The sequence below is a fragment of the Harpia harpyja genome, chromosome 1, assembly GCF_026419915.1.
Source record: "Harpia harpyja isolate bHarHar1 chromosome 1, bHarHar1 primary haplotype, whole genome shotgun sequence".
NCBI lineage: Eukaryota > Metazoa > Chordata > Aves > Accipitriformes > Accipitridae > Harpia > Harpia harpyja.
The window spans coordinates 99907561-99929390 of NC_068940.1; the positions used below are offsets into that span (position 1 = coordinate 99907561).

Genomic DNA, 21830 nt, shown 5'->3' on the forward strand with positions numbered 1-21830 from the left:
CTGTCTTCCCTGAAAGCAGGATCAGACTGCTAACTAGAAGAGGCGATGAGCAGAGGAAGAAGAGATCCTCTTCTCCTCCCTAGACTCTTCCAAAGCACAGCCAGGTATTCACATGATAAGTCCCACTGGTTTTCCCTGGCTAAGAGCTTGTGTGAGTTGCAACCAAAATACACTGAGCCAGGCTGGATGCTGGCATGCTCCCCCTGGACAGTGTGTGCAGGCTGCTGCAGCACACAGCCACCAGCTCCTGCCTACACCAACCCTAAGCACAGGTCTCTGCAGCTACATCTGCCTTGAATTTCTCCCTGAGAGCAACAGCATTTCAAATCCCCGGGTTTGAAAATCCCAAAATCCACAGGTCTCTGCAGCTACATCTGCCTTGAGTTGCTCCCTGACAGCAACAGCATTTCAAAACCCCAGGTCTGAAAATCCCAGAATCCCTATTATTCTGGATAATGCAGAGATTTACAACATAAATCGCATTCCAGAACAGCTATAAAAAAATATACATATGCATATATATCTAAATTGAGAGAGATAGCAGATGTTCTCCTTTAACTTTTTTCTCCCCATCATGCAGACTTGCAACCTGATTATACAATGTGCTTCTGCACACACTGCAACAGGACAAAAGTAAAACCACTCATTTTAATTTCCTCGTCTTGCCTGAAATCTCAGCAACTAGTTATCAGAGTGAACATAAACCAACTAAGCAGGACATAACAAAAAGTACTACCACATCCAATAACCTTTGTTATCACTTTGCAAATGGCTCTGCCTAAGTGCAGGGTTTTGTTTTCTTTTTCTAAATTAGGTACAGAGGGAATACTTTAGTTTGGTGATGCAAAACAAAGCCATTTCTCCTCTTCACATTCCTTAATGGGTAACCAAATCCAGAGCATAATCACAATTCCAACTCTGGGAAGACTTCAGCTACATGCACTGAAAGAAGTTATATATTTCTCATCAAAGGTGACAAACACAGTAACTCTAGAAATCAATTGCATAGTTGTCCTACAATACCTCTCCTTTAAACTTTTCAAAACCACTACTTAAGTTACCTTGGATGTTTAGGAAAGATCTCAGCTACATTCATGAGAATAGATTTTTACATATTTTTCACCAACACACACTTAATTCTCATCTTGACTGTACAGTTCTCACACACAGTTAATGCAGTGAATCAGCAATTATTTTTCTAGTGTCTCAAAGTGTCAAGATTAATTTCACTATTGCTGGTAATAAAATGGTTTCAAATGACACCTTTAATCAGCAAGTAAGAATGCACTCCTCCAATAGAGACAAGCTGTCACAAAAGGTCACCAAAATGTGACAGGATGGAAATTACATTTGTAACTTCAACTGAAATGTTAATTCCTCTTTAAGTGTTTTCTCAACTATGTTCAGATTTTAAAGTAAGGAGATGTAGCTCTGGCATGAAGTTTCATTTTTAAACCAGTAGCATCTGTAAAAAATTGCTCTATAATGTTAAAAGCAAGCAGATATTTATATGCAAACAAGTATTTTTTGCTGTTTAACTTTCCACCACATGGTCAATCATTTGGTCTCTTTATCAACAAATTAACATGAAAAACTGGTATGAATAGAAACCATTTCACAATGGCGAGATTGTATTTTTGCCAAAGATTAGTTTCAAAAGAAGCTCTTTACTTTATAGATTCATCCACACTTGCATCACCTTTTCCTTTTATCTCAAAGCTACATCTCAAATTACTTAAAACTACACTTAAAAATAAGTCTAATTCGAATCACTGTTCCTTTAACAGTCAAGCTCCACTACAGGTTTTCTAATTGGCTGGTCTTGTCTTTACATTAATCTATAGAGTAAATCCACAGATATACAAAAATGCATGCAATTGTCATTTACCTTGCAATTATGTGCAGAGATTTAGCTAATTCAGTGCACTCCTGGTTTTAAAATACTCTGTTTTGTAAAGCCACCAGCGCCGTTTGTATAAATAAGATATGGTCTGTATGTTGTATGTCGAAATATGGTCTTACGGTTGAAAACGCACTTGGAATGCACCTCAGCGAAAATATCCCTCGCCCATATAGACTGCTCTGTGCCTCTAGAGGATTCCCTTCAGTCTTATTCTAACCAGAATCAATTCCTGATTATTAAAACAATGCTGAATAAAGGCTCTTAATACACACTTTGCCTGAAATTGCAAGTAAGAAGAGCTATTTGCTAAATACAAACAACAGGTGAGAAAGATCTTGATTCAAAATCATGCACTGACATCCCACATCAGGACATGGCCTACATGAATACCACTGTGAAAGTCTGGTTCAGCCTTTGCAGCTGACTCCTTGCTGCTCACGAACAAGTCCTCTCAACTGCAACACCTCTGTTACAGAATTAGGGCTTCTCTGTTTTTGCAGGCATAGTAAAAGCCCAAATTCCTTGCAACCAAATTAAAGAATTGGACTATGCAACTCAAGAGAAAATTCCTTACAACTACCATCCTTTGCAGAGGAAGGCTTTTAAGGTAAGAGGAACATTTCATCAGGATGAGTTCTAGCAATCTAGGTATGTGCTCTGGGAACATAATTCCAAAACGCCCTGTTGTCCCAAAGACACTGACTCATCTGGAAAGAAAGCAGAAGCACCCAGCTTCCAAGCTCACGCTGCATGGCATCCATCTTAAAGCAGTCCTGTGTGATGAATCCATCCCTACAGTCTGGCAAAACTTGAAGTATCATCAAAACATACATCTTCTCCCAGTGGTATCTGACAATTAGCCAACAGTATTCTGACAATTTGCCTTCATTACCAGTTCACCTCTCTTGCATATCTTGATTGCCTTCAAAAGATCAGGGCTTTTTCTCCATAGTTTGAATTGATAGTTTGGTTCAGTAGCAAAACTATAAGAATGGTATACCTTTCTGAAAGCGAAACAATTTCTGCCCATCTCCCTAATATCACCTTTTTAATTTGACTTTTTATTATTATAATTTATTATTATTACTGTAAGGCCAACATGAAGAAACAATATAGTTATTCCCAGTGGGGCAGGTACAACACCAGTATCAGATACTTGAGTACACAGGGCACATGAGGGGTCTTGAAGTTAACTCTCAAAACCATAAACCAATGTGATTTTATTTCTAGACTAAAACAGAGCAGCTGCAAGAAAGTTGCAAACTGCTGCGGCTTCTGAACTAGCAGTGGCAAATTCATTAGCTACATGGAGCAGTGTTTCTAGGAAACAAACACACTTGGGTTATGCTATTCAAATACAAAGAAAATACACCCTTTTAGACACTGCCTAAAGAATCAAGGTGATATAAGAGATCCAAATTGTTCCATGTTAGAAAAGCTGAACCCAGAAAACAGGGTTTTCCACATTTTTCTAACACACTCCCCAGCAAGTTACAATTTCTCCAGGCCAATGCAACAGTAGGAACAACAGGTTCACAGCATGCTTATGTTCCTGGGGGAAAACAGCAAACATGCAGGTATTTCACAGTAGAAAGCAAGTAACAAGATTTGTGTTATCATCTGAAAATCTTCCAAGGATGGAAGTCCAAAGGAATTCATTAAAATGTATTCCACCACAATACATAGTGAAGCACAGATCAGATAGCTGCTGCTGCTTGAAAACAGGAAAGCTTTTGAAGACACCACAAAAGTCTCAATGAACAAACATTGCACTGGTTTTGAAAACGTGATATGCTTAAACATTATTCCCAAGGAGACAGACACTACACATACTACATACTACAACAGACTACATACGACTTTGGACAACTGGGATATAGGCCAGTCTAAGTTAGAAGGCGACTGTTCTATCTTGTGTCATTAAACTCTTCTCTAAAAGTTTTGGCAAGCCTGTCTTTTACTTTCTTTTATTATAGCTCTTCAAAGTAGTCCATTGCCACAAAACCTCACCCAAAGTTTCTGGAATGTTTCTCCTTTCTCTTGTCACATCTGAGAGCCTAATTATCGTTCCTTCTTTCCGTTCGGTTTTGAAACGTAATCGTCCAGACTCTTCATCATCATCCTCCTCTTCATCAGATTCTTCTTTTGTTTCTTCTTGAAGTTCCAGAGATTCAATAGCTGCCTGAATCACAAAATACAGAGGACATGCAAACTGAAAAATCTACTTTCTTGTGATCAGTGAGTGTCAAAAGACAAAGCTTTCTTTAAAGGTCCCTTTGTACAAATTTTGCTGGCATTATACATTATTCTCATACGTAACTCGGTGAACATTTAAGAGGTTGGTGATTTTTGTTTTAAAATACAAAGATACGAATGATATAATAAATTATATGGTAAAACCTATTGAGAAAACACGTTTTGCTGCAATATTTAAGGGAATATGGAAACTCCAGTTAGAACCACCATCTGATTAGTAGCTGCTTTTGCACACAGAGCAACATTTTATCACTGAACTAAGATGCAAACCTGGGATACTACCAGATTCAAGTAATACAAACATTAAATTATTATTTGTTTTTGTTAACAACAGTCAGTAGCATGTTGTTAAAAAAACAAAACAAAACAAAACAAAACCCACCAAAACCAGATAACCTTACATCTCAATTTTATTCCTCTAGGTACGTGTAACTGTGCTTGTCTTTACTTTTTCTACTCCTTGAATGCTTCCCAGTTTTAATTTAGCAATTGACAAAGAGAATGGAGAACAGGATTGGATAAAATTTGAATATACTGAATTTGTATATGGGAATGCTACTCCCTTGTTCTCATTTACTTTCCAGCTCTCTCTATAACAGCGAACATTTATTTAGATGAAACAATGTCCCAAATGAAAATGGATCCTTCCCCTTCAAATAATTAAAAAAAAATAATAAAAAAAAAATCAATTTCATTTTCCTGTGCTGGCATGATAAAATTAATGTTCAGAATATTACACAATTTATATTTGATTTCTAGAGTTGAAAATTAGAAGTACTCTGATATAGTACAATTTTCTATAAAATATTTGGTTATTTCTTGTACAAGCCTACTTGCTCATTTCTTAGCGACTGCACATGCATTTTAATTCTTTGCAAAGCCACTAAATACGTCGTAACTTTTACGTTGCTTGAGGACAGTTAAAAGATGAGTGAAATATAACATGCAAAAAATGGTTTAATCTTCTAATTAACCAGATTGGTGCAGTAATTAATATGAAAAAGGCACAGCAAGTGTGTCAGTCAGGTGGACAGATACTAAGTCACAAATCAAGAAAAAGAATTAATGGCAAAAAGGTGCAAGAGATTGCAAATTTCCTTATCCAGGAGCCAAACTTCATCCAAACCCCAAAAGAAACATGGGAAGCAAGATCAGAGACAGGACCTAGGCAAGACAGTTTCTACTTCAAAAAGACAGCACACCATATGAACTCAAGCTCAAAGCTACTCTAACGTTAGTCTGGTGAATACATGTTCTGTATACTTAGTTACTTGGCTTTAATGAGCTACTGATGCCAGGTTATTTTCATTTTATCATCTCCTTATCTCTGAATGTGTTTTATCCATTCCAGGCAAACATTCAAGCACTACATTTACCAACCTCATAAAAATGCTTTAAGATACAGCTAAGAGAATAGCTGAAGTTCACAAAAAGCTTTAAGTCTTGTATTTTAAAAAGATATTTACTTTTATATAACAACTTTATCATATCAAAAAATGCAGCTAAAAACAACAGACAGGATAGCAGGCAAAAAAATAAAATAAATTAAAAAACTCCTTCAAGACTGAAAGAAATCCAAACCTCAAAAGCAAACCCAAATTGAGCATAACTGATCTGATTAACATATCCATGTATCATCAAAGCACCTCTGAGGACTGGCAGTTGAGATTCATGGAACAGAGGAGGGATGTTAACAAGGAAATAGATGCTAACGTGGTTTAATAAAAACAAACAAAAACAAGGGAGAAAGACAGGGTTAGCATTTTACTTTCAAAAGAAGGAATCCCAAGAGAGAAAGGAGTAGCAATATCTCTATCAAATCTATGTTTTTAAATATCATAAACCCCATAATTTTACTGTCTCAATGCTTGTCTTTAAAAACTTTCCCTTCAGGATCAGCATTTGGATGTCAAAACTGGAGTGGCTGTTTTGCCAGATGTGTTCTCTCACTACACTGGGCCTCCTGCTTTACTTTAGAGCATAAATCCCAGTCACATCCACTCACTATGTCCACATCCCTTAAAAGCAACACTGGAATTCCAGTTTTTATTCATCAAAGACTGGTCTCAGTCATGTAATCCCATCTGTGAGTGCAAAACTTACTTGTGCAAGGCTCTACGTGTGGCTCAGACTGCAGAATCAGGACTAGAATAGTTAATGCAGTCTGCATTGTCCTGAAAAATTTTGCAATGCTTTAACGAAAGCTACAGAAAAATACCTGTGGAAACTCTGTTGCCTTTTGATAATTATTCATTTTGGGGAAAAAAAAGAAAATCAATTCTAGAAAAAAAAAAGAAAAAAAAGCAAGCTGTAACAGACTACAGGACAACTACTTTCCCATGCAACAATAAAAACATTCTCAAACTTTTCTAGACCAGCACTATTCTATTCTTAGCCACTTATACCAATTTTGTAGTCTTCTGGGTCTAACTCACTTTATTGATCAGTATAATGCTCATGCCACCTATTAACAAACAACAGACGTACAAGCGTTAAATATCAAAGACAAAAAAATCAAAGGAGCTAATGAAAAAGCAGGCACCAAGGAAAGGCAGTGCTCGAGAATGCTAACTGACCCATGTCCAAGTCTGATTACACGTATTATTGAGGGATTTATATTAGTTGTGATGGAGACACAAACATGTCTGACAGCCAACCATATGTTCTCTACATATAGCTCCAGGAAAGGTTATCTGAGCTGTGTAGGAGCATATACCCTTCCCCCGCAATCTGTTCAATAGTTGTAGCATGCAAGACTTCTTTAGATCATCTTTTCCAACTTCCAGCCTAACAGGATGAGTTGTTTTGCCAAGATTACAGTATATGAATGGATTCTATGTTTCAAAAGAAAGTTATACAGGAAAAGACACAAGTGCAGACATAAGATTAATACATACTAGTACTTACAGGATTCTATTTAATACTTACTAGTCATGAATATCTCTGCATATACATAAACAATCCTTGAACAGCCACTTGAGGTCACTTGACTGGACTAGCCAGCCAAGGCTTCTTAGCCGCTGTCCTCAAAGGGAGCTTAACATTTCCCATTATGACACCTTGCGCAAAGCTACCAAAGAGCTTTGCTGACTTTTCCTTACAAAGAAAAATAATGACCTTTCTTCTATCACAAGGTCAGAGTTTTCTGCCATCCTCATTAAATAATCATGCCATAAATCCCAGCCATTGACCAGAACTCCCCACGCTGAATTATGATCTGCTATGGAGCAAGAGTGAGTGCTCCTGCCCTGAACAGCTTACCATGCAGCTGCAGGACTGATAACAGACATAGCCCAAGGAAAGCAGAAGAAAACACTAGTCAGCATGGTAAACAGTGATTTTAGCACAGGATCCTCCTAAACATGGGATTGTCAAGCGTTGTGGAGAGCTTTGTGCCAGAGAGTACCAAGATGTAGAAAACAGGTAAGCGTTGTAAAGGATAAACCAGATTCCTTCCACATGAAACGTTATGAAGGTGAAAAAGAACTTTTTTTAACTAGCTAGAAAATAAGCAGTGGAGGCTTCTACTGGAGCCTAACACTGAAGCAGCAGCACTTGTTCAATCCTAAGGGATCAAGAAATAACAGACAGCAGATAAGAGGATCTTACACCTATTCCAAGGGCACCTCCACTTCACAGATGAAAAATGGGAATAAAAAAACAAACCTAAGAGCTTCTAAATATGTTTAAAACTTGGCTATTTTGATTTACGCTCTTTTAATGATTTTCCTCCAGGCTGACAGGTAATGTCTTCAAACTTTAACAAAAGAACTAAAATGCATAACTTTTGGCTAAACACAGATGGAACAATTCAACAGACAAGACACATTGGTCTTTTTTTTTTTCCCAAGTCTGTATTCTATCAAAAGAAAAGCAGTACGCAGCACTTCTTCATGAAATGTTTTCTTGATTAAAGTCCTCATCATTTCTTATCAGCATAACCAAGACATGGTTTAAATTTATGCAATGAGAAACCCCCTATCGTAGACTTCACAGGAGATTAGTTCCAATATAAAACAAAGAAATTATGAATTCTGATTTCAGGAGGTTACATTTTTATGAACATTTTGCAGAAATAATTAGTGATATTATTCCTCTAAAAATATTTAGCACATGATAACTCACGTAACCGACAGTTTTACCACACCTAGTAGCTGCTGAAACTTCTGGGTATTGGGTTTTGCTTCGTACCTTCGGAAGGCAAAAATATTTTCTGAAGCATTGCTACGTTTTTCAAGGAAGCTCCAAAGAGTGTTATTTATTCAAAATCCAAGTTCTAGGCACTGTTTCAAATTAAACACCAAGTGAAAAAGCATGCCTTGAGCCTGGTCTGGCCAAGGACAAACTTTTCCTGCCTCTTCCTCATGCCTCCCACCTGAGTGCTACTCTTAACAGGTGTCTTCACTTCCCTTATTCACCAGTTTCTTCTCATCATGTTCCAATTCCCCAGCCAGTCAGCTTTTCTCTTGGTTTACAAAATTTCTTCATGCAATATAAGAAGAGGCTTTATTTGGTTTTAATGTGGAAACTGCTTAAAACACAACACTGCCAAACACTTTTCTCTATCAGCTTGCTCTCAATTATTCAGATGCCAAATTTCAATCAAGAAATAATAATGCTATTTATTTGTACCACATCTATTGCAGTTCCATTTTTGTGTTGCATTTTCTACAGGAGAATGCCACAATTACCCTTGTTTACAAGCAGTGAACGTTATGAGATTTAAGGAGGAGTGCTGTTATGTAACACTCGAATAAAGAACAAAACCATCCAGAGCTGGAGGCATGCATCTAACCATGTAATAAACAGAAGTGCGTACTCTACAAAGGTTACCACTCGTGGTGGTATTCTCATTTGAAAAGTGCAGTTATGAGCCTACTGACAAACGTAAATAAGCTACAAATGAAATAATAAAGGAATATAAAGATGGTATTTATTTTGGTATATATTTTGGAAACAAGCAACCTGTGGCAATCTGCAAACCATCAGAATGTAGATTAACTGAATAAACACGCGGCCAAAACAGTCACATTACATGATGAACAAATTCTCTAAAAGCTCTACTAAAATCAATTAAACACTTGCATTAATGTTATCTTTTGAATGAAAGGAATTTAATTCTGAATTGCACAAATTTAGGCAATATGATTATTACAGAATTCTCACTAATTCATAGTCTAAAAATGAAGCTGTGCTTTTTTAAAGCCGTAAGTTTTACAGTGAATCCCAGCTACGTATTTAAATTTTATACAATGTGCAGTGCTTTCATCATCTCATACAGACTGTGGCTGCAGATAACACAAATGCATCAGTCTGCTTTTAAAACACCAGAAGGAAAGTGTACACAATCCAGTGAATGAATACAGTGTTTAAGTGTTTCACAGTTCTTTGGAAGGGTAGATTTAATACTTAGGAAGCAAGAAATTAACTATGTTAAGGTATATTTGGTGTAAGATGTCATGCTTGCAATGGCGAAGACTGAACAATGCAGGTGGCCCCTTTCAATGCATCTCTCTTCACCTACCAAACAATGTTGTTTTATTATAAGAAGTTTGATACAACTAGAGCATCACAGCACACCCACTTGTTAGAACTTCACAGAATAATGCTGCTGTGTCTTTGAGGAATTAATTTCCTGATGAGTTAAAGCTCCAAAGAGGGAACACACTCTGACTACACTTCTCAGCAGGTAATCCACTCAATCCTATTTAATTAAGAACTGGAACAGAAGTAATGTTAAAGCAGATTCCTGGTGGGGAAAGGAAAAGAATCCCACATCAAAAACTTGCTGCAAATTAATAACAGATACGATACCCCTGTTCCGGGCTATAACCAGTATATTTGATAGTTTTTGGCATAAGCTTTCTTCTTGCAAATGAAGGAACTCATCCTTTTTCCTAATCAAAGAATTAGGATAAGCTTCACAGAAATTTCAGTTCCAACACAACTTCTTTCAGAACAACACTCAATCTGACCTTTGCCTTTCTAACATACAGAACCTCCCATGCTCATGCTCCTCCTCAAAGTGGGATACCCAAGAACTGTACCTACACTCCCCAACAGCAACAAATTATCCATCTGGAAAGTGATGCACCATAACTGTTAGAGATTTAACAGACAGCATGCAGTATTACTATCATTCTCCTATCCAAAAGGGCCCCTGAAGTTTCTAAAGTTGAAACTAAGATTAAATATGGATATTTTGAGCTCTCCATTGCAATTTTCATCCCAAGGCAGAGAGGAGATCTGATGTATCTGACAATATAGATGTTACCACAATTCATCTTAAACAAAGAGTAATACCACCAATAATTAAACATTTTCAAAGATGCATCAGTTCTTACCCAGCAATATGGACAATTCTACAAATTCAAATTCTGAAACAACTAGTTATTTTAAGTTTCCATTAAATTCACAACATACCTCTTCTGATTCATTTGTCATTGTCTGGGATTCTTCCAGGTCCTCATCAGCTGTATATTCTTCTTGTTCTTCCATTGCTTGCTCACTATATGATTGCATGTAATCTTCATCCTAAGGCAGTAACACGTGAAGGTGAAAAGACATATGCCAACTTTACAGAATCACAAACCTGTTAAGAGATGGGGGTCTGTACGCATTGTTACTGTTTCCAGAACAAGAAGTATTGTATCTATTAGAACTGTCAATTATAAGTAACATATCATATAAGGTATGATTAGCAGGGCTTTTAACTACACAATAATTTCAATATTATCAAAAACATAACCAGAACAGTTTTCAATCAGATCCTAGCAATGTCATCATGAAGATCCTGTGTACTACTGTTTGCCCCATCTACTTCTGTACTTCTACATTCTTTGATTACAAATTCATGAACCAAACACTGCAGTACTTTCTTACCAGAGGAAACATGCATCTATAGCACATATACATTAACATCAGATTTTACCCCATCGAAAATACAAACATTCTTAAAACATTCTGCAAGTGCTTACACATTAACGAGTTCAATTCTGAACAATTATGAACATAAAACAAGAGCAAAACCTTTCTTAAGTTTGCTTGTATTTTAAAACACCTCACTGATCACATACAGTTTTAATTAAGATTAAATCATTTCACTAGCAATTAAAGCCAGTGCATGTTCTCTAATAAACTGCTTAAATTATATTGAATTATGCAGGTGACATTTTCTGAACTAACCTCCAATCTCTTTATTCAGGTTTAGACAGTTCTCAGTTACAAAAAGGATGAACGAGCAGGACATCAATCACTTTGGGATATTAGCACCTTAAAGATGTCTTTAGCAGGTCAATAATCTTTTCACCTTCGAAGGACTTTATCAGATCTTGTCTAAAGCCTGGATAAAAGCTTTTGCATTAAGTACTTCTAACAATTGGCAGTGTATCTCCACCACACAAAGCTGTTTTCTTCCTTAAGGATACAATCCTCAAGGTCATGATTCTCAACTGCCTTCCAGCATGACAAAGGAGCATTACCTACCGCCAAACAAGCTGTCAACACAAACTTTGTCACAGCCTAGATAAAGAAACTGGCAGACAGTGATAATAGGTCTAATTTCCCCTCCTCCCTAGGGAGGTAAACAGATTTCAAATCAGTCTAAAACCCTATGCACATGAAGCAATGTTATCTTTGAAGATACAATAGAAAGAAACTCACTGGAAATTCATCTAGGGGTTCATTGATTTCAAGGTCTAGCACTTCATCTTCTTCTCCAGGCTCTTCTCCATATTCTATTTGGTCTTCTGTCAGTTCAGGATCATTGCCTTCATAATGTCCTTCCTCTGCATACTCTGAAGCATATACTTCAGGTGCTTCAGATTTGTCATAAACAATTTCATCTTCCCCTTGGTCATACTCAGACTCATGTTCTATTGATGGATCGTTGATGGTCTCAGATAGTTCGTATGATGTAAGTATGCCAGATGTAGCATTGAGGCTAACTGTGACACCTTGAGAACTATGGTATAAGGAGGGGGGGGAAATTCAGAGGTTGAAGCATAACAGTCAACTACTAACAAAGACTTAGCGAAACAAAGCCAACAAATACAAATTCTCTAAGTTGGTGGACAAAATTATACCTCACACGCTATTTGACTCCATGCCATATTCTCATAATGCATACTGTACTGCAGCTTATCACGGGCTGCAGGCTATTTGACAGGGGAATCAAACCAACCAGATGGTTTAGCAGGTCAAACTGGCAAAAGTCCTGCTTGATAACCAAAGCAGACTGCATTCAATTTTATTCCAAGACTAACAAAAAATACACAAAATTAATATAACTGCATCTGCTTTCCCAATCTTTCAGAATACGCTAGTAAATTATTTTTATTATATGTATTAATATTGTTCCTTCTTGATTATCTTGATTTCAAACTTACATTTATGACAGACTTAATATTCTACTTAAAATAATGTAAAATATATAGTCAGGAATTGTCATTCAAATGCCTAAGACTTACTCTAACTTAGTAACAGCACTGGCACAGACAATGAAAAAAGCAATCCATACAAAAACTGGCAAGTTTAAATTCTGAGTTTTGCTTTTCCTCCAGATGACACTGTTTACAATAGCTAGTGCCATCAACACATAAAAGAGCAACTAACCAACTACAGACTAGTTAGAAAAGCAGGGGTAAAAAGCTCTTCTTGATTTGAGGGCTCCAAGTACAAGGAAAACAGTTGGTTTGTTTGGTTTTTTTAAATTACATTCCTATTATTTGCTATTTTCCTAAGTTTGGGAGAACAAGACCCAGGCAGCTTTGCATTATTTGCATCTATAAGATGGAGAAGATTTAACATGAAAATGAAGACATTATGCAGGATTATCATTATCCTCCGAACTACAGAGGCATAAATGAGTTTGAATGGAAATAGAGGGAGAGGGGAAAGGAGTGGAGCAAGGCTGTCACTCCCTGGCAATAAAACTGCTAAAAATCAAGGCTTGTCTACAGAAACCTGCTTCCACTGATACTTTTTCATCACTCGTGCAGTCACATTGCCATCCCTGCCACCCAGGGCTCACAAGGAGGAAATCCAGAGAAGAAAGAGCAAGGACTGCAACTGGGATTCCCCATTTTAAAGGGAACAGTCCAACCCTTACTCCTGCATGGAGGAAAACGGCAGCCAACGGAGACATTGATGGTCTGAGGTATTTTACCACACTCTCATCAACCCAACGCAGGGACAGGACTCCTCCTAATTCCAGCCAAGGACAGAAAGGAGATCTCAGAGCAACATATATATATATATATATATATTTCATACCCCTTCAGATGACATGCCTGCACAGTACACAACAAGTAAAGGAAAAGATGGCAAAACACACAGGCCATTAAAAGCAGCAGTGGTACTGCATCACTTCTGCATCACAAGTATCTTCCTTCCCCCTGCAGTCCAGCTTGAAAAGTAAAAATGTCAAGACACTCATTTTGACTTGTAATGCCCATAATTCAGTTGTGGAGCTGTATCACCACAGAGTATTCACAGGGCAGGATCCTCAGTAAACTCCCATGGAACTACCTGCTCAAGCCTAGCCTATAAACCCAGCACAAAATTTTTTGCTGCGTAATTGTACACAAATATTTAAGCCACAAATCAAGCCTTACAAACTATGAAGCTCCCCTCCTCAGGGTCTTATGAGGTAAGGTATATTTTTAAAAGAAAGATGGAAGAAAAGGACTTTACAGGAGAAGGAAGCCTACAACGATACCAAGAAGGCACAGAACAAGAAGTCTAAGTATTTATAAATAATTCTAAATGCACAGGAGATGACGCTGTTTCTTCTTTATAAGTTTTTTTAATAGATTTGAGTTAAACTTACCAGATTCAAATAAACAAAACACCATTTTACTGAAAAGCTAACAATGCTACTGAACACATTATATATACATCATTAAGTAGCTGGCTAGGTAAAAAGCAGGACTATTTTAAGTATATACCAATAACTCCAGTTTAGTAGTTATTAGCTATCAGTAGTAGTAGTCATTAATAGCTTTCAGTTATCCAAAACACAAGATTTAGAAAAGAGATACCGAAATTCTTGTTCCTCTTCGTTGTCACTTTGCAGAAGATCATCATTCAGCTCTTCATCTGACAAGTCTGACTGATTCTAGGTTTCAGGAAAAAGTCAATCAGGAACATAAAAAAGGATATAAACTTTTAACTAACTAGGTACTGAAACTACTGAAACTTCTGAACACTAAGTTTTTTTTTATTAAGAACGCATCCCAGACTAAGACCATATCTTCAATGAAATTACCTAATTTGATGAGAAAAAATATGCTACACAAGACAACAAATCTGAAAATAAATGTTTGACAGTCTTATGGAAATTTACAAAACTCAAATTTGCCTAGCTGTCAACGCTTTTCACTGATGCGTTCCCAAATATAGCCAAAGACCACAACTCACTCAAGAAATACCAGGAAGAAAGAAAGGTTAGCTTTAGTACACTGCCTCGCGACCTTGATGCATTAGGCAAGTCAAGAAAATCCACTAAGTTACTGCTGTTTCTAGAGAGCAGAGATACTTAGGAGACTGGATGAAAGGATATAATGATATCAAGAAAACTGAAAAACCATGATTAGTTTGTAAGTGAAGAAAAAAAGAGAGAAGAAAATATTGTGCCTTTTCTGAATCCTCCTAATTTGCCTACCATACTTTCAGTTGTTTCATTTATCCTTTTTTTTTTTTTTTTTTAAATTACCCACTAGGAAGAGATACCTGCAGTTTTGCTCAGCAACATTATTTCCATCCCCTAAAGTAACAGGGGCAGAAAGGTTATACAGGGGTAGATTTATCTCGAAGTACTGGGATAAGGTTAAGTAGATGCAAGTTTAGCCTAAATAGCTCAGGGAAAACTTCATGGGAAATCTATCATTACTCCACCATGAGTCCATATCCACAGATACTGCTCAGAGCCCTGTAACATGGCAAACTGAAAACAAGAATAGAAAAAGCACAAGAACACATACTACACCAGTGAAATCTAGTATTGCTTAGTATTCACACAGATAATTTTTTTTTCGCTTTTTAAGATAAGTAAGTAGCTTTATCAACCCACATTTCAACTATAAAGATGTATGCAATGTTAACTGCTTATATTTTTGATAACTGCGTAACACACATCTGCAATCCCTATCCTCCTGGAATTTTATTTTATTTTTTAAACCAGTACATGAGACAAAGGAACTTCCTACCTTTAATAGGGATTACTTACAGAATAATTTCAAGAAGCTAAGTTCCAACATTTAGAGTGTGATTATAAAAAACTAGATCAATTGAAACTCAACTTTTACTAGATCTGGGTTTCTTAACAAACCTATTCATCTCCAACTAAAATTTTAAAAACTATTTTCTAAATTAATTGATCTAGCAGATAAAGTGGATAGAGAGGTGACTAGCCAGTTCTGATTTCCCAAACAGAAGCCCTGCCTTCTCCTGCAGATATCTGGCAAATCCGAACATACATTTACTTCTTTTCTGAGAGTTCAATTTTGGAAATAGGTATCAGAGTGAGGAGTCTACAGCAGACAGGGGGACTCATTTATGTTCTCCAATGCTAGCTGCTCCCATATTCTTCCCTCACTGTAACAGGGAAATCCTCTGCCTACTCATCAGACAAAGTAGTAGTGGATTGTGTGCAGTGAGTGGATCTTTAATAGATACCACTGACTGCTTTTTTATTTACTGTCTGGTAAATACTGCTGGTATTTTGATGAGTAACTTTTAATACCCAGGAAACTGGCAGTTGAAGTGAATTCTTTAGAATGCTAATCAGCACTCAGGAGGCATAACTGGGGGGGGGGGTGTTTTGGTTTTTTTAATTGTTAAGTCAATGTGAGGTACAGAGAAACTGATTTTGAGAACCATCTTTTTAAATTGAGTGTTATGAGACAAAACGCTATCTCAGAAAAAAAAATTCTAAAAGTTGTATTTTAAAAACCCACACTTGGAGGTACTTCACAAAAGGAAACGGAGCTCTGGGTGCAAAGTGCTCTGGCAACAGGGCAGATGTCAGGTACCTGTGGCTGTCAGGCTTTAGGGAGGTGATCATAAAATACATAAAAGGCCATACCAAACAACTGAAGTGTTGAACACTTGTTGAACAACAATCACATTTTAATATCTGTAACAATTCACTTTAATGCACATCTCTTACCTTTTTGCCAGTTAGCAAATCCTCTCCAAGCAAGTCATCATCAAGTTCACTGGAAAACATTAACAAATTTAAGAAGTTGTACCTTAGAAAACAGAAACAAACACCATATAGGGTTTACGCCTTAAAAAACTAACTTCAAGAGAATTGTCGCTGAGTCTGCACAAAGCTTTCCTTTTAGCAACGCATTCAGCAACTTGAAAAAGGAGATATATATTTTAAATGAAACAACAGACCATACATATTAAGAAAGGCTGTTGTTGCGCAGTCATTTCATTTTCATATGCTCTCCTTTCCGTATCCCTCCCACTATAACACAGCACATAAACCTAGACAAAGCGCAGGCATTTAAAACACAGTTAGCTAGGTCCCCTCGCTACACCCTTCGCTTCAAGGCCATTTGGGCATATTGTCCAAACTGCTGTTTCCCGCCTCCCCAGGGAATAAGCGAGACAGTAATGTCCTGTGGGCAAGATTCAGTCTACAGGCCACTACGTGGCCCAAGCTGCACTTCAGCAAGAAGGCACCGGGAAGCCAGCTGGCTTGGGAGCCACTTAGGCCTAGAGCTTTCATTAATTCCCTCCTCCTCAAGTTGAGGGTAAGGTCAAACAGACTTTTGTAGGATGACAAAATCAAATGCATATCTCACTATCTTGATAAGTGTGGCTAAGAATTCAGGAAGCATAGAAATACCTGGCTTACAAAACTTCTGCCATCACATAGCATCTGTCCCATTAGCAGAATGCAACACAAAGACCTACAGTCCAGATCAGTTAAACCTCAGGACAACTGCTTAATCTCATTCTTCCTTCACTGAAAGAGTTATCTAGTGACAGGAATAAATGGATTCCTCTTCTATAATAAACACTTATTACTGACAAATGCCCATATTAGAACATGCATGTCCCAATACTAAAATGAGATGCCAGTGATTTGAAATATGAGCTGTAATTCAAGAATGTGAACCTATTTCTACCTGCACACCTTAAAAACAAAACCAAAAACCTATGCCTTAGATAATACATAAAATGAAATATCCCAAAGTGAGAATGGGCTATATGAACAGAATGGGAGTATGTGTAAGAGCTCCTTGAGACTATATAGCAAATACTTGAAAATGGGGAAGCCAATTCCATGATATAAATCAGTGCTAAAAGTTGTTTTTGAAGATGGATACATCTCTTTCAGAGCTGGTTACTGTACAGATAATGCAGGCAGGGAATAAAAATCTTGTGGGCTACAAGAGAACAGATGATATTCCATATCAGCCCTAAACAGGATGTTATCATCAGTACACAGTATTTGTCCATAGTTACTGATCTCAAACAGTTCTAGGAATGACTGAACATTAACGAATAGCAATTGTTTTGCGCTCCCTGCAATATTAAACAAAAATTGGGACATAAGACTTACCATACATTCCAAAGAGCAAACTGACTAGGATTTAAGCCCTTTATTTCAGAGACGGAAAACTCTACACAACAGAAATGGTTTCAGAAGAATTTAGAGCCAAAACTGAAGTAGGAAAAAGTCACTGATCTCTTCAGCTGCTATTATTCTGACAAAAGCACCAGAAGATTTGAAAATATTTCTGAGCACTATGGTCCACCACTGACAGCCTTTAACAAGACGACGCTAGAGAAATTCCAAAAGACAGCAAAAGCATGTGTTATAGCAGCATTTGAAGACAAAAAGCAAGCTCAGGTAGTAAGAAATTAGATCAAAAAGGAATGGAAAAGAAAGTGAAAGATTAAATTAATTATCTAAACATAGTTAGGGCTATTCAACACATTACTAAAAAACATCCTCAATGTGATTCTTTGCATTGGGTTTGCATGGCAAGGTTTTGGTAGTGGAGGGGCTACAGGGGTGGCTTCTGTGAGAAGCTGCTAGAAGCTTCCCCTATGTCCAGCAGAGCCAAGGCCAGCTGGCTCCAAGACAGACCTGCCGCTGGCCAAGGCCAAGCCCATCAGCAACGGTGGTAGCACCTCTTGATAACATACTTAAGGGAAAAAAAACTTGATCTGGCACAGAAACTGCAGCCAGAGAGAGGAGTGAGAACACATTAAGACAAACAACTCTGCAGACCCCCAGGTCAGTGAAGAAGGAGGGGGAGGAGGTGCTCCAGGCACCGGAGCAGAGATTCCCCTGCAGCCCGTGGGGAAGACCATGGTGAGGCAGGCTGTCCCCCTGCAGCCCAGGGAGGTCCACGGGGGAGCAGATCTCCACCTGCAGCCCGGGGAGGACCCCACGCCGGAGTAGATGGGTGCCCGAAGGAGGCTGTGACCCCGTGGGAAGCCCGCACTGGAGCAGGCTCCTGGCAGGACCTGTGGACCCATGGAGAGGAGCCCACGCTGGAGCAGGTTTTCTGGCAGGACTTGTGACCCCACGGGGGACCCACGCTGGAGCAGTGTGCTCCTGAAGGGCTGCACACCGTGGAAGGGACCCACGCTGGAGCAGTTCATGAAGAACTGCAGCCCGTGGGAAGGACTCACGTTGGAGAAGTTCATGGAGAACTGTCTCCCGTGGGAGGGACCCCACACCGGAGCAGGGGACGAGTGAGGAGTCCTGCCCCTGAGGAAGAAGGAGCGGCAGAGACAAGGTGTGATGAACTGACCACAACCCTCATTCCCTGTCCCCCTGTGCTGCTGATGGGGAGGAGGTAGAGAATTCAGGAGTGAAGCTGTGCCTGGGAAGAAGGAAGGGGTGGGGGGAAGGTGTTTTAAGATTTGGTTTTATTTCTCATTATACTACTCTGGTTTGATTGGCAATAAATTAAGTTAATTTTCCCCAAGGTGAGTCTGTTTTGCCCGTGAGGGTAATCGGTTGAGTGATCTCTCCCTGTCCTCATCTCAACCCGTAAGCCTTTTGTTATATTTTCTCTCCCCTGTCTACCTGAGGCAGGGAGTGATAGAGCAGCTGCGTGGTGCTTAGTTGCTGGCTGGGGTTAAACAACAACATTCTTTAAAAAAATATTAAACATTTGGTCAATAGAAGTAATTGCACATGTATTCTAGATTTTTAAAAGCTTTGGCTTATTACTCAACAGTCAAAAAAAATAGCACTAGCACATAAATGAAGCTCATAACAGAAACTAAAGTGTTTCACAGAACGCCTCTCAGAATGACATATTCAATGTCATTCAATATTTTCATTGATAAATTAAAAGAAAAAATTACCGTTACTAACTTTTTGAATAAACAAAGTAACAGTGAGAAGGTCCACTTTACTAGGCAGGCTATCTCAAGCTTCTTTTAAAACAGCCAAATATGAAGAGGAGGAACCAGAATTACCAGATCTGACTATTTAGAAAAAAAAAAACAACAAACCAGATACTAAAAGATCTTAGGCTAGCTGAGAAAAACAGACAAAAATGAATGGTTGCAATGTGATACCACACAAAGCCACATAAAATAAATTAAACTGGAATAAAAGTACACATCTGAGATAGTTCCAAGGCAACTCACCCTCATTATCAAGACACAAAGGATTTTCCAAACTACAATTCTAGGAAATTAGGGTTAAGATAATCTAAGAGTTCCCTGCTCTCACAAGAGACGAACCCATTTCCTCCTCCTCCCCAACTTCCAATACTCAACATTCCCCTCACTGAATAAATTCAGCTCACCAAATGAGCAAGAGATAATAAAGACAGACAACAAAAAGTGTAAAGTTTTCTGCCAGTGTAGAGAAATGAATAATCTCAGAGAAGGGTCAGAGCAAGCGAATTTCAGCAAAAGTCAACTACTAAATCAGCCCTGTCATCTCACAGCATAGCACCAGAACTGCATGTTTCCCAAACCCAAGCTTTGGGCTACTTAGAGATAAATGTATAAATTAACAGCCCGTGATAAAGACGTCAGACTGGCCCTTTCTGGCCTCCAATTTCATGAGCATGCCTCATTAAACATGAGCAGTAGCAAGGACACAAGTGTTTCAGGAAAAGAATTTGTAAAAAAATGTAATGGGAAAAATTCTCCAAGAACAATGTTACATTTGTACTCCCAAATAACAGGGGCCTTCCAACTCTCGGTTATCACCCTCCAGTGTTTGAGAAAGGGAAGAGATCCGGAAATTCAAAATTATTTAAATGACTGGGGGATGGGACTCAGTTAAGTAGCAACACTGCAAGAGTTGATGGTTGATCAAGACGTATGACTAACAGCATAACCCCTTCACCCTCCCCCACAAAAAAAAGTGATTTAGGTTGCAAAACAAAGCATGAAGGATTAAAAGTCTACTGTGTTCATTCAGGCTTTTTTCCACCTTCACAAAACTGTGTCCTGTACTGAATTAGGCCAGTAGTTAAAAAAATTCCAGCAATTATATTAGGCAACAATATATCCATGTACAGCATTTGTAATTGCCCAGACATCCATAGTACTTAATACTTCCAAAGATAGCTTGGCAATCTAAAAAGAATTAAAAATAATAATTTTTAAAATATCATAAAAATTCCAACACATGCAAATAAAATAATATTCTATTAGATACAGTTGTAAAAAAACCATTTTCTGAAATGATCAGCAAGATGAAACTCTGGAATCTCCAGCACTGCACCTGAAACCACTTCTCTTACAATTTCACTAAAGAATGAACAATATGATTTTTGATCATCTATCTTAAATTATATGCAGCTAATAAAAAACACAAACAAAAACTTTTTTTTAAAACTGAATCCTTGTGTGCTTCAAAGTCTCAGCTTAGCAAAAATACTCTATAACCTTTCTCAAGACCTGTAAAAATAACTATGCCACAGGGAGTTCACCATTGGCAATAAGCTTACAACTTCTGATACAACAGCTGTTTGACTCTTCCAAATTTTCTGAAGCAATAAGAGTAGGACAGCTAAAACCAAATGTGACCAGCCAGCATCTAAGAGCCCACCTATTAATACCATGAAGTCAGCAAAGGCAAAAAGTTCAGAAAATATTCTAATACAAAGCATTTTGCCTGTAATATTGGCTTCAGTATTTCTGAATACCCAGAGGTGGGGCTGGGAGGCAGCACAGCACAGTGACCCTGCCTGAACAAGTTATTTTAATTACACTCTCAAACCAGATCAGTTCCTTGATGCAGTTTACCATCCAACCCACAAAGAGCTGTGCTGGCTTGACAGAAAGCAGACACCCCTCACCAGCATACAGGAGAACACTCTGTATACTGAAGCTATTGTCCGAGTTCCTTATTCACTCTTACCTCCTAGAGCAGTAAAAACTACCCACTTAACCTAGCACGGAAGAGGAAACTAACGCCTCTGGAATGATTATAAATGTAGAGTAGCTGATTCACTCCAAGGGCTCAACTCAGTGGAAAACTACTTAGAGTAAAATTTGTTTACTACAATCACTTGAATGATTATTAGAAAAGACAAAAATCTACTTGGAATGTTTTTTTTCTCCTTTTTACAGTGAAAATCACTGGCAAAGTCTGAACAAGTCTCTTTATTACTAAAAAGGAATAATTAAAAAAAAAAGTGAAAAATTTTCTCCCCAAAAGAATAGA

The 21830-nt window shown here is 38.0% G+C and overlaps 1 protein-coding gene across 5 annotated transcripts in view; it reads right to left on the minus strand.

Annotated features, from left to right (window-relative positions):
- Window positions 1–21830, minus strand: part of RBM33 (RNA binding motif protein 33) — a 110385-nt gene that overhangs the window by 76876 nt on the left and 11679 nt on the right. For all 5 annotated transcript variants that reach the window (XM_052806847.1, XM_052806829.1, XM_052806820.1 and 2 more), the window contains exons 3-7: window positions 16329–16377; window positions 14200–14276; window positions 11822–12122; window positions 10583–10693; window positions 3914–4085 (exon numbers count right to left, since the gene is read on the minus strand). In XM_052806847.1, the coding sequence (XP_052662807.1) occupies window positions 3914–4085; window positions 10583–10693; window positions 11822–12122; window positions 14200–14276; window positions 16329–16377 (710 nt within the window). The remainder of the gene's footprint in view (window positions 1–3913; window positions 4086–10582; window positions 10694–11821; window positions 12123–14199; window positions 14277–16328; window positions 16378–21830) is intronic.